The 12,908-nt window shown below is 40.2% G+C and overlaps 1 protein-coding gene across 1 annotated transcript; it reads left to right on the top strand.

Annotated features, from left to right (window-relative positions):
- The first annotated feature begins 6,091 nt into the window (after positions 1-6,091).
- Positions 6,092-10,067, top strand: LOC121967272 (receptor-like serine/threonine-protein kinase SD1-8). Its single transcript, XM_042517382.1, has 7 exons — positions 6,092-7,477; positions 7,546-7,656; positions 7,735-7,871; positions 7,952-8,162; positions 8,978-9,215; positions 9,302-9,452; positions 9,532-10,067. Exons 1-7 carry the CDS (start codon positions 6,187-6,189, stop codon positions 9,832-9,834), a joined length of 2,442 nt encoding a protein of 813 aa, XP_042373316.1. The 5' UTR covers positions 6,092-6,186; the 3' UTR covers positions 9,835-10,067.
- Positions 10,068-12,908: the final 2,841 nt, after the last annotated feature.

The raw sequence follows: 12,908 nt of genomic DNA, 5'->3' as shown, positions 1-12,908 counted from the left end.
AGCTCCATGGAGGCACCTCAGACACTGTTCATCCGAGGCCAAGTGTGCTCTTTTGTCCCTGCACAATGTGTTAGTCCACAAAATACACATCTACCCTACAAGACAAAATTAGCACACATAAATATGATAAGAATAGTGTTTGACAGTCTCTGAACTGTCCGAGTCTGACTTCGGATTTCCAACCAGAAATCCTAGGTCGACCCGACGCCTACTGTTCCCTTTGCGGGGAACACGTCCTCACCTACTCCTCTCAGGAGATTTACCTGATGTCAGCACGATCCTCCAGATCGACTGGACTTTTGCTCGGCGCTCGATGTTTCCGGACTTTCTGTTGGACGTCCGTTTCCTGACCCGTCTAGTCTTTCACCTGGTTCGCGACACCAGGACTTTTCACCTAGGATTACCACCCTCTAGGACTTTTTGCCAGAAGCCCTCGACCCCGCCAAGACTTTCCGCATAGGGTTATCACCCCCTATGACCTAGGGTTACCACCCCCTAGGGTTTTCCACCTGCCTGACCGCAGCTAGGACTTTTGCCTAAGTACACTTAGGACTTTCCTGCAAGCTCAATCAGACATATTAGATAACAAAACAACTTAACTTTAAATCCTTTGACATAATCAAAACACAGGTTTGATCGTCGGATGCTTCCCGCACCAACACCACCGATGATCATTCTTATCTCTCCCCGAGCAGCATTACTCCTATTCTCTTCCTCACGTGCCGACGATTTGTTCCGCTCGGTAAAGACTTAAGCGAGACTTGGGTTGCTCCCATGCTGAGGCCGATGGTAGCGTGGTTCGACTGTTGTCCTTTCTTCCTCCCTTTGGGCAGTTGATTAGCGCCTTTATCGCCAATCAGGTGATGGGGATCGACGGTGATATCCCCGCGGGGTTGACCTGCTAGCTGCCAGGTCGTAGCAGTCCTGGGTGTTGTGCGTCGCCGACTGGTGGAAGAAGCAGAACATCGATGTCCACATCTTGCCTTTTGCAGCTTTTGGACGAGCGACCACCATATACTGAACGATATGTGTCTTGAGCTCATGTGACGGGGCTCCAGATCGAGGACCCTTGGGGGTTAATGACTGCTCGGTTGTTGCCGTTCAGATGCTCCTATGGGCTCAACGGGCGTCTCCTTCTTCCTTACCGCCTGGGCTTCTTCCACGTTGATGTATTCATTAGCCTTCTTTTGTAAGTGGTCAAAGTTCTTCGGAGACTTCCGAATGAGCGACCGGAAGAACTCTCCTATGGTGAGCCCTTGGGTGAAGGCGTTTACCAACATATCCGAGGAGACCGCCGGGCTGTCCATCGTCACCTAATTGAAACGCTAGATATAGGCCCTTAATGCCTCTTGGGGCCCTTGCTTCAACAAGAATAGATTCACACTTGTCTTCTGGTGGCGGCAACTGCTAGTGAAATGATGTAGAAAGGCCGTCAGGAAGTCTTTGAAGCTGTGATTCAAACTGCTCGGCAACCGTTTGAACCAACGTTGCGCCGATCCAGATAGTCTGGTGAGGAAGACTCGACATTTCACCCCATCCATGTACTGGTGAAGTGTGGTCTCGTTATCAAACTTGGCCAAGTGGTCGTTGGGGTTGGTCTCTCCATTATATTCCCCGATCGTCAGTGGGGACATATTCTTGGGATCAAAGTGATAAGGGATCGTAAGAAAAAGATGTTGTGCTTATCCTAAGCTTCATACATCGATTGAATCCTAACTCGTTTTAGCATTAAAATCTCCAAGAAAGGTTTCTTGACTTTTCGGCACAGAGTACCTTTATCTAAAAGAGATGTCTCCAAAGACATCAAAGGATATAATGGAGATGAAGGCAGTTCCTTATGCTTTGGCTGTAGGAAGCCTAACGTATGCGATGCTATGTATGAGACCAGATATCTGTTTTGTCGTGGGCATGATTAGAAGATATCAAAGTAATCCAGTTCAGGGACATTGGACTACGGTAAAAGCATATATTGAAGTACTTGAGAAGGACTTGAGATTATATGCTGGTTTACCAGGCAAACGATTTGCTCCCTGTGGGTTACACGGATTCAGACTTCCAATAAGATAGGGGCAATAGTAAGTCTACCTCGGGTTATGTGTTTACTTTAGAAGGTGGAGTTATATCATGGAGGAGTGTTAAGCAGAAATGCATTTCGGACTCCACTATGGAAGCTGAGTATGTAGCAACCTCTGAGGAAGAAAAAAAGTTGTATGACTCAGAAACTTCAAGATGGACTTAGATGTGATTCCTAGTTTGCCCAAAATTATCACAATTTATTGTGATAATAGTGGTGCAGTAGAAAACTCGAACGAACCACGAGTCCATAAGGCAAGTAAATACATTAAGCACAAGTACCACCTGATACGAGACATCGTAAAAAGAGGTGAAGTTGTTGCCGCTAAGATTACATCAATAGATGACCTGGCAGATCCTTTCACTAAGGCCCTTCCAGCGAGAGATTTTGATGGGCATGTTGAGGGGATGGGAATAAGATGTATGACAGTATATATGGCAGCATAATATTTTAGTATAAGTGGGAGATTGTTAGGATGTATACTAAAAGCCTAGCTTTTGGTATGAATATTTAGTTTGAAATAAAAATCACATTGGTCAAATGCCTACATTTATGTTAAATGTAGTTGTTCATTTAATTTATATTATAGATAACATGGTGTGTGGTGTCACACACAGAAGATCTTGTTATCAATTCCTTATAAATTATAAATAGTTGCTCATGGCTAAGATGGTTAAGGACAAACCATTGGAATGGTCGTAGTGTAGTTAGTATTAGTTTATCTTAACTATAAAATTACACAAGTGCACTATGTGTGTATTGAGTAGGAACATTTTGAGGTAGTTTCTTTTTATATTGACTACATAAAAGAACAAACCTCAGTTATTATGGAAGTGCATATTCTTAATCTCGATATAATAGCAAGCACATATACTTAGTATTTATTTATTTGACTTATCAAAGGGTGAGAATTAGTTCGTTAAATCAATAGGCCCGATAAGTTGGGAAATAATATTATTTATATGGTGTGTTGTTAATTATAGAAGGAAACTGTGTCCTAGTGATCTAGGTTGATGATGTCCCCAAGAGGAGCTCATAAGGTTTGTCATGTAAACCTTGTAGGTGGACTTAGTCCTACATGACAATAAGATTGAGTGGTACTACTCTTGGAGCTAGATATTAATTAAGTGAGTTGTCAGTAACTCATTTAATTAGTGGACATTCGATATATTAAACACAGGGAGATTAATGCACTCATGATAAGAAGGAGTTCATAATGTAATATGAGATTGGTGCAATAGTTCAATAATAACTCTTTAGTGGTATGAGTTATTATTGATGAACTTGAGTTGGGTGTTCGGGGCGAACACGGGAAGCTCAAGTTCATCGGGAGACAAAAATCAATTCCTCCTCTCGGTCTCTATTGTAGCCTCTTATGCAACGGGGTCAGCCAAGCATTGACTTGGAGCCCAAGTAGTGGCCGGCCAAGCCATGCTTGGTGTCCAAGCATGGGGTCGACCACATAGGATTAAAGGGAGATTTTATTTTTTGTAAAAATCTTTCCTTTTGTAGCCATTCATGAAAGAAATTTAAAATAGAAATTTTAATTTTAAACTTTTCTTTTATAGTCATCCTCATGTTTTTAAAAGATAGTTTTAAATTTTAAAAATCTTTCCTTTTATAGCTATCTACAAAAGATTAAAGAGAGATTTTAATTTTATTAAATCTTTCCTTATTTGTAGTTGTCTATAATATTTAAAAGAAATATTTTAATTTTTGATAAAACTTTCCTTTTTGTAACCATGATTTAAAAGAGGAAGTTTTAATTAATCTTTCCTTTTTTCTAGTTGTCTTTAAAAGAGAGAGATTAATTTTAAAACTTTCCTTTATTGCCATGTACAATAGGAAATTTAAAAAGAGAGATTTTAATTGTTATTAAAATCTCCTCTTTTAAAGGGAGGTCACAAATAAGGAAGTTTTAATTATGTTTAAAACTTTTCTTTTTGTAGACATCATGGATTAAAAGGAAGTTTTAATTTTTGTTGTAAAAATTTTTCCTTTTTAGTATCCTTGATGTGGTCGGCCATAAAAAGAATAAAAGGAAGTTTTAATTAAACTTTCTTTTTTTTGCCAAGATCAAGGATTATAAAAGAGAGGGAGAGGGTGCCTCATGAGATATACAACCTATTCTTATTCCTTCTCTTTTCCCTTGGGTACTTCTCCCTTTCTTCCTCCTTGTGGCCGGTGGCACCTTCCTTCTTGTCTCTCTTTCTTTTACTTCCTTAGGGCCGGTGGCATCAAGGATTGCTAAATCCTTGTGGCCGGTTTCTTGGAGAGGAAGAAGAAGAAGAAGAGAAGCACTTGGTGTCGGTTGCTTGGAGGAGAAGAATAAGAAGGAAATTTCTTATTTTGGCATCCCATGGTGGCTCAAGAGTCTTGGAGAAGAAGAAGTGGTTCCGGTGGAATTCATCTTGGTAGATCGTCACCCACACGACATCCAAGAGGAGAGGAATACAATAGAAGATCAAGAGGTCATTAGCTACAAAGAAAGGTATAATTAACTAATTGTTTCCGCATCATGTTAGTTAGTTCATGTTCTTTGCTATCGTTTTAGGAATCAATTTTATGTTTCGATTTTGTGTTCTTTCATTTTTCGATCTTGTGATTCGATTGTTCTTAGTGCTTAAACCTAAGCTTACTATAAGGAGATTGAATATTGAATTTCTTTAAAAGACTTTGTCTAGGATGTGGTTGATGATCTCATACCTAAGAAGGCCTAGTGCCTCGCCATATATAACCTGGAAGCCGATCCTTGAAATTAATATTTAATCTACTTTGTAACATGGGTCAAACTTGGATTAATAGTGTTAAGTTCCGCTTGCAATCCAAGTCTAACATCTAAGAACAGATAAGTTGAACTTAAATCAATAATGTTAAGTTCCGTTTACGATTCAAGTTTAACTTTTAAAGAACACATGGTATCTAGGAAAGGTTCAGACATTATACAAATTTTTGTACAGGAGAACCAGTACGTATTCCGAGTAGCAACCAACACGCTTATTGTTACTGTTGCTCCACTATCTTTGCCGCTCTAGCCTATATCAGCATGTCAAGATCCTCTTGCGTTAGCGTCACTGTTAATCGTCCAACGTCTTCCATCTTCTCGTTCGGATGCAGGTTACGTTTCAACAGACGACGCCAAAATGATCTTGTCTGAAAGCGTGAAGCTAGAAAGTCAGGGATGTGGTAATTTCGCCGGCTAGATAAAGATCTCGCTCCTCTTTGCAAAATTAACAAATCGAAGTAGGGAAGGGGTCCCTGACGTTGACCCTCCGATGCTCAAGTTAGAAATAGAAGTAAGAAGAGAAATCGAAAATAGTAAAGACAGAGATGAATCTTGTCTTTCTCCATACCTAGCATACTCTTTTATATCTTTCTTAGTGACCTTCCATCTTTCCCTGTTTAATGATCATTAATTACCGACAGAAGACATCTTTGTTTTGACTTCTTTGCATTCAATGATAGATGGCTTCTTTGCATTCAATGATAGATGGAGTGTTTTCTTTCGCTTTCTCTTCCCCCGTATTAAGTGTCTCAATCTTTTTCCTCTTTTATTATTTTATCGGATCATTATTATATAATATGGACAATGTCACTGCCATGCCATTCCCTGAGCCGGACGGGTGGCCCACTTGGCCGAATCTCCTACCGACTGGGCTGTCCAGACACTAGTTCATCCAGACGGCCGGTCGGACAATGGTTCCTTCGATCGACTGATGTAGCCACTTCTCGCTCGGGTCATGCGGATGAGTCTTGCTTAAGTTCTGATGTTGACCGTCTTAATTTTGACCTATACCGTGATAATTATCCCGTGCCATATCGGCTCCTCATCGCCGTATCACTGCCCGTTCACTATTAAAATTAGATTAACCGACCTATTTGACTGGGTCAATGGTCAGTTCGTTGATTCAGGTATCGATCTGACCACTGCTCTACATTATTTTGACTCCGTTTACCTATGTGTTGAAAGACACTGCATACCTGTTCTTGGCTTGCCTTGCCGATTCAGGCATCGACTAGTAGATATTCATGCATAACATTAGTTTATGATAAACAACCCAATCTACTGATAAATTTTGTCTTTAGTTATCCTTCCAAAATTCCGATAGATCATGATGAGTGAGATTCCCTTCTTCTTCCTCGTTATTTTAGTAGTTGTTCTTGTAAATTCCGTTTGCTTAGCAGACGACACATTAACCCCTCAACAACCTCTCCTCGACGCCGATGGAACCACGCTGCTAGACGCCGGCAATAGATTCGAGTTGGGTTTCTTCACCTCCAACGACTCTTCTTACCGTTACGTCGGCATATGGTTCTACAACATCTTACCTCGAACCGTCGTTTGGGTCGCCAACCGCCGGAGCCCTCTACCTGATCTCTCCGGACGACTCTCTCTAATCACCAATGGAACGCTCCTCCTCACCAGTGACAACTCGACGACGGTCTTCTGGTCCTCCAGCGACGGCTCTGCCCCCTTGAGGAACCCCGTGGCCCGGCTCCTTGACAACGGTAATTTCGTCGTCGGGGAGGAGGCCGAGCCGAACGGATATGTGGCGTGGCAGAGCTATGACCACCCGACGGACACGATCCTCCCAGGGATGAGATTTGGCCGGAGCATGACCAGCGGACTCAATCTCAACCTCACGGCGTGGACGAGCCTCAGCGATCCGACGCCGGGGGACTACGTGATGGGCATCAACATGGACGGCGTGCCGGAGGAGTTCATATGGCAGGGGAAGAGGCCGCGGTGGCGATCGGGGCCGTGGAACGGGCTCTACCTCAGCGGCTCGCCGGAGATGGTGTCTGAGAACCTGGTGAGGTACAACTTCACGGTGGCGTCCCAACAGTTCATCTACACCTACACCATCCGCGACAACTCCTTGCTCGCAAAACTCACCTTGATTCCCTCCGGCGAAATCCAGCTTCGGATCTGGGTGGAGGACAGCCAGCAGTGGACAGGCCGGCGAGATCCCATGGATTCCTGCGAATTCATATCGGCATGCGGCCTCAACGCGATCTGCATTCTCAACGGGTCGCCGATGTGCAAGTGCCTGACGGGGTTCAAGCCCAAGAATTCTACCAATTGGGACATCCTCAGGGACTGGTCCGGCGGTTGCGTGAGGAAGACGCACTTGGACTGCCGTAACAGGACCGATGGGTTCTTTAATCAGAGCAACCTGAAGCTGCCGCAAACGTCAAGCGCGGTGATGCGCGCGAGTTTGACTCTGGCAGAGTGCAGTAGGTTGTGCTTAAACGACTGCAACTGCACGGCCTACGCCAGCGCCAATGTGAACGGGAGCGGGTGCATTCTCTGGACCTCCGACCTCACAGATATTAGATTCTTCTTTGACGGGATGGGGCAGGATCTCTACGTCAGGCTCGCTGCTGCTGATCTAATTGCAGGTAATTAAATCAATTAATTACACATTGGCCATCAATTATAATTTGTAATTTGTAATTAACGTACGCAGAATCAAGGCCATCTAATCGAAGGCGCATAGGGGTGATCGTAGCCGTTACTTTGGCGTCATCGTTTCTGCTGTCTTGTGCTGCTGCATCCATTTGGAGATGGAAGACTAAAAGTACCATCTTGTGGCGCTTAATTAATCCAATAATTGACTTTGTAATTGTTTTGAGTAATACTGTCACTTTCTTTGCAGAGAGCTTCGTTGGTGAAGAAACTGAAGAAAAAAACTTGGACCTGCCCTTATTTGAGTTGGATACAATTGTGAATGCCACCGACAACTTCTCCATTGGCAACAAGCGTGGAGAGGGTGGATTCGGTCCAGTTTATGAGGTATATGTCACCACTGTAAGTTTGATGGATCTCAAGACTAAATCGTTTTGTAGCTACAAGTAAAAGCCAATTAATTACAGGGAAGATTGTCCGAGGGACAGGAGATAGCTGTTAAGAGACTATCGACAACATCATCTCAGGGTGTGAACGAGTTCAAGAATGAGGTGCAGTTGATTGCTAAACTGCAACATCGAAATCTCGTTCGACTTCTTGGTTGCTGCGTTGAGGCAGGAGAAAGGATGTTGATCTATGAGTACTTGTCCAATGGAAGCTTAGATAAGTTTCTATTCGGTAAGTGATCTATCAGTATTCTTTACACATAATCTTAGGCCCCGTTTACCCCCCAGGAAGAGATGAGGAGAGCACCAATTTCAAGTCCCTCTCCTCATTTACAAACCTCAAATCCAAACGGAGAGGAGCAATTTCTCCAATGTGCTGGCTGTTAATTTTTTTACCCACATTGAGCTGATGATACGACACTATATATAGCCATGCATCAAAGGGGTGGCAAACATACTCCCCTCTCATGGCGTAGCGGCAAGAAATTTGGTAGATTCATACAGTACCATGGTTCAAAATTCAACTAGGTAAGGGTAAGTTTTATAGTGGATTGTTGACTGTGAAGGTTAGCTGATGAGCCAATTGTCGCGAGCACTTTCGGATTTAGCCGGTGAACAAACTAAGGGAAAGACCGTTTACCTTCAAAATTAATTGAGTCTTTAAAAATCTGGATACCTTGATTAACAAAAAAATAATCAAAGGGTGGCAAATTCTCATTTACCCCTTAAGTTATGTGATGCGAATGGAGGTAAAGTGATTGAGCAGCTGAATAATGGGTTCAGCATTAAAGGGCGTGGGCGTCGAATTGGAAAGCTATACAATTGATGGGATGAGGGTTGACTCATCTACAAACTTCGTCTTCTTCTTTAATATAGAGGAGTGTTGTTGTTTCCCCTTCCTCTTCTCTCCTTGCCATTCTCCTAACTAATTTTAATTTTCTGGGCGGGTAAAAATAAAGTAGTCATTAATGTCAAATTTATGAAGTAAATTATTTAAGAATTGTTATACTAAAATTGTTAAAATGACACATTTATTCATATTTTCAGATGAAGTTAAAAGTGGGCAATTGAATTGGAAGTTGCGTTACAATATTATTGTTGGAATTGCTCGGGGTCTTCTCTATCTTCATCATGATTCTAGATTTATAATTATTCATAGAGATCTCAAGGCAAGTAACATTCTTCTTGATAAAGATATGAATCCCAAAATATCAGATTTTGGCATGGCAAGAATATTTGACGGTGATGAAAATGCAACAAAAACAAAGAGAATTGTTGGAACATAGTACGTAACTTTATCTTTCATCACTATCTTATTGCATAGGTAATTCAACTAACTTTGATACTCATCATCTTTATTTTTTATTACAGTGGATATATGTCTCCTGAATATATTAAGAATGGAAAGTTCTCTATTAAATCTGATATTTTTAGTTTCGGAGTATTGATACTTGAAATTATAAGCGGCAAGAAGAATACAGAGTTTATTGCTTTTGACCAGCACCTAAATCTACTAGATTATGTGAGTATCATAAAAAACAAAGTAAATATTTATTGATCGTCATTGTTGTTGTAATCCTAATTGTATCAATTAATTACAGGTATGGAGATTGTGGAGACATGATAAAGCATTGGAATTACTAGATGAAACAATTTGTCCTTCATTTTCTATGGAACAAGTCATTAGATGCATAAATATTGGACTCTTATGTGTTGAGGAAAGGTGTGAGGATAGACCAACCATGACATCAATATTGTTAATGTTAGGAAGTGAAAATACATTGTTACCTGAACCAAGACAACCAGGTTTTGTTTCAAGAGATCTACAGGAAGGAAATTCAACAAGTATCATGAAATGCGCTTGTTCAAACGAAGCATCAATCACAATCTTGGAAGCTCGATAGTTAGCAACAAATATACAAGCATAGTGATACAAAATGTAATGTTGAAATTTTGTAGTCTTTGAGGTTTGTTAATAGAGTATTAGAAGTGTTTGGTCAAATTGAGACTTGCATTTTGCTAAGTACAAATGTTGCCTATAAATTTGGCTATGAAAGTAATCATAAGCAATTGTCTTTACAACACTATTGCCATGTGGCATCATTTACTAATAGAAAAAAGATAAAAGACAACGTTTTTTATGCGTTGTCTATGTTACTGAAAAAGTATTGTTAAAAGTACTGTTGTTAAAAGTTCATTCAAAGACAACACGTAAAAAATATTGTTGTTTTCTACAAAGACAATACTTTTGCAATGCTTAAAAAGCGTTGTCGTTTTTAAAAAGACAATGGTTTTTGTAACACTTAAAAAGTTTTATCGTTTTTTACAAAGACAACGCTTTTGCAACACATAAAAAAGTATTATTTTTTGTATTTACAAAATCGTTGTCTATTATATTTATTGTTGGATCGAGTCACACGTGAGAGGAGGGGTGAATCATGTGGTTTTCAAAAACCTATTTAATTTATTTTTGGATTTGAAATCAAAGCAAAGACACGGCGGAAAAAATGAAAGTGAAAAGCAAGTAAAAGACACATATGCAAGCGGTTTTTACTTGATTCGGATACTTCAGCGACTCCTACACCAAGGCCCAGGTCCCAGGGACCTATTAATGGGTAATCCACTAAATGTCTCTTCCAGAACCATCAGAAGAGAAGATCGAGTACAAAAAGATCGGAGAAGAAAACTTTAGTTATCAAACAATGTTTGTCGGCTCAAGCTCGATGTTTGGTCAGCTTCTCGGTGACAGTCGAGTGTAGCAAAGTCGTAACAGAGCAGCAACAGAAAACCGGAGTAGCCAGAAAGCTGTTTAAATGTGCAGAAGCTCGTATGTCAGTTGTTATTGAAGCTTGGGTCGAGAAGCCCTTATAAGGGTTGTGGAAGGCGCCTTCAAGGACCTTGAAGGTGCCTCTAACCTAAGAAATCTGATCATGAACTTGTTTGCCTTATCTGCGATGAGGTCCAAGATCTATCCTATGGAAGGCGCCTTCAACAATATGAAAGGCGTCTTCCATGAACTAAAGGCGCTAAATTTCACAACGCTAGATTTTACAAAATAAAATTTTCTAATAGATTATAAATTATTTTTCAAAAAAAACATTTATGGTAAAGGTATAGCATAATTTTATCAAAAATAACATTTATTTTGGTAAGGAATAATCTTTTTTAAAATCATAAGTTTTAAGTATTTTAACACGAACTTGAAAGTTATTTTCAAAATGTTAGGAATTTATAAATATTTTTAAAATGTCAATGCTAAGAGATGTTTTTAACTTAGAGAAATGTTTTACAAACACAATTGTCAAAACATTAAAACATTGTTCGCAAAATAAACATTAATTTGTGGGATATAAATAAGATACTCAAAAACATCTCTTAAAAAAACTTTTCAACATGAATATTTTTTTTGTTTTAAGTTGCTTTAAGGAAAGTATTAAAAGTTGGTTCCAAATTACCTCCCCTGGACCTGGTATGTATTTAAAAATATTCATCTAGAAAATTTTCCTTAAATGTCTAATCATTAGTTACTAACTAACTACCAAAAGATAGTAGTGTTTACTTGGTTAGTTAAGTTAAGTAAGTGCATCCAGTTAGTGTTTGACTAAAAATAGATTACTTAACCTGATCACTATAATGTTTGGTATTTCATGCCCAGATTTGTGTTGATACACTAATATAAGCATCTTAAGTCAGGCAATCTGCCTATACATCTCACGCCGTTCTAGATTTCTGAATACACAATCAAAAGAGTTCTAGTATGTTTGTGAGATGCTCAAGTCCTAGATCTATAGAATCATGCTTTCTATATATTTGATCTAGATTAAGGCTAAAATAATTTTTAAAATCTAAGAAAATGGGAATTTTTAGAAAATATAAGTAAAGAATTTTTCCCTAAAAGTTGCAAATTATTTGGAAAATATTTTGAAAATAGCAGGCCTAGTCTATGAAACATAATCCTAGATTATCTAAATAATATGGCAAAAAGTGGACAACTATATAGATCCAGTCAACCAAGTATACAACATATGATAGTATACTAATATGATCAAGTCTGATCCTCATCAGTTGGAGGGGATGGGGACCGCTCAGGAACTCGCAAGGCTCGAAGAATCTGTTGAAGTCTGGTGGTCATCTCCTCCCGGAGTAAGGATAATCCGGTGGTCATCTCTCCCCAAAGAGTGTTGAATCCGTTTGAGACTGACTACCGGAGCTGTGCGGAAGACTCCTCAAGTCGTGCTAGTCGGTCCTCATGGATAGTTATGTGGAGGGATGTGTCGAAGTCGAGGGCTATGTCGAGGTCGAGGGTTGGGTCCAAGTCAGAGGATATCCGAAGAGCTCCTCAAGCGTGAATGCTGGCATCTTCTCTCTCTCGCTGGGAATGATAGATGGAAAATCATCCTCGACCTCGCTTGGTATATCTTGCTGTGGTCCCGCTCTCCAGGCTAGTCCTCCTAAGCAGTAATGTCTATATGCACTAATGCAAACTAACGCTGGCTAATCTCGTCATATGTGCTAAGGGGAGTGGGTGTACCCTGCGTCATATTTACCCCTATGGCTGAGAATATATATGCCAAAATATGACAGTATGGCATGTGAACCCGCAGCCTAGTAATGAGACTGGATGCATGAATGACATTATGGAATATGTGCAATGCAATGTCGATGTCAAGGCGCTGGCATAGTGCATACAGGAAAAATAAATGAGATAGTCGCATCATCGTAACATCGCAAGATGTGATCGGCAAAATATAGGTAGTCAAGACTCGATATAGGATATAATCCTAGACCCTATATAAGAGTGACCTAAAGTCAGTCACTGTAGGTAGTCTCTCCTCCCCTAAAAAATGCATGTAGATAGTATCTAATGTAATATGGGAGTAGGGTTCGTCAAATGGCAAATCCCTACTAGGGTAGCACAAAAATGAATAAGAAGATATCCTAAGTCCTAAACTATCATACAATAAAGCGGGGGAGCACT

The sequence above is a fragment of the Zingiber officinale genome, chromosome 3B (assembly GCF_018446385.1).
Source record: "Zingiber officinale cultivar Zhangliang chromosome 3B, Zo_v1.1, whole genome shotgun sequence".
NCBI classification, from domain to species: Eukaryota; Viridiplantae; Streptophyta; class Magnoliopsida; order Zingiberales; family Zingiberaceae; genus Zingiber; species Zingiber officinale.
This window is presented reverse-complemented; position numbering and strand designations above follow the sequence as displayed.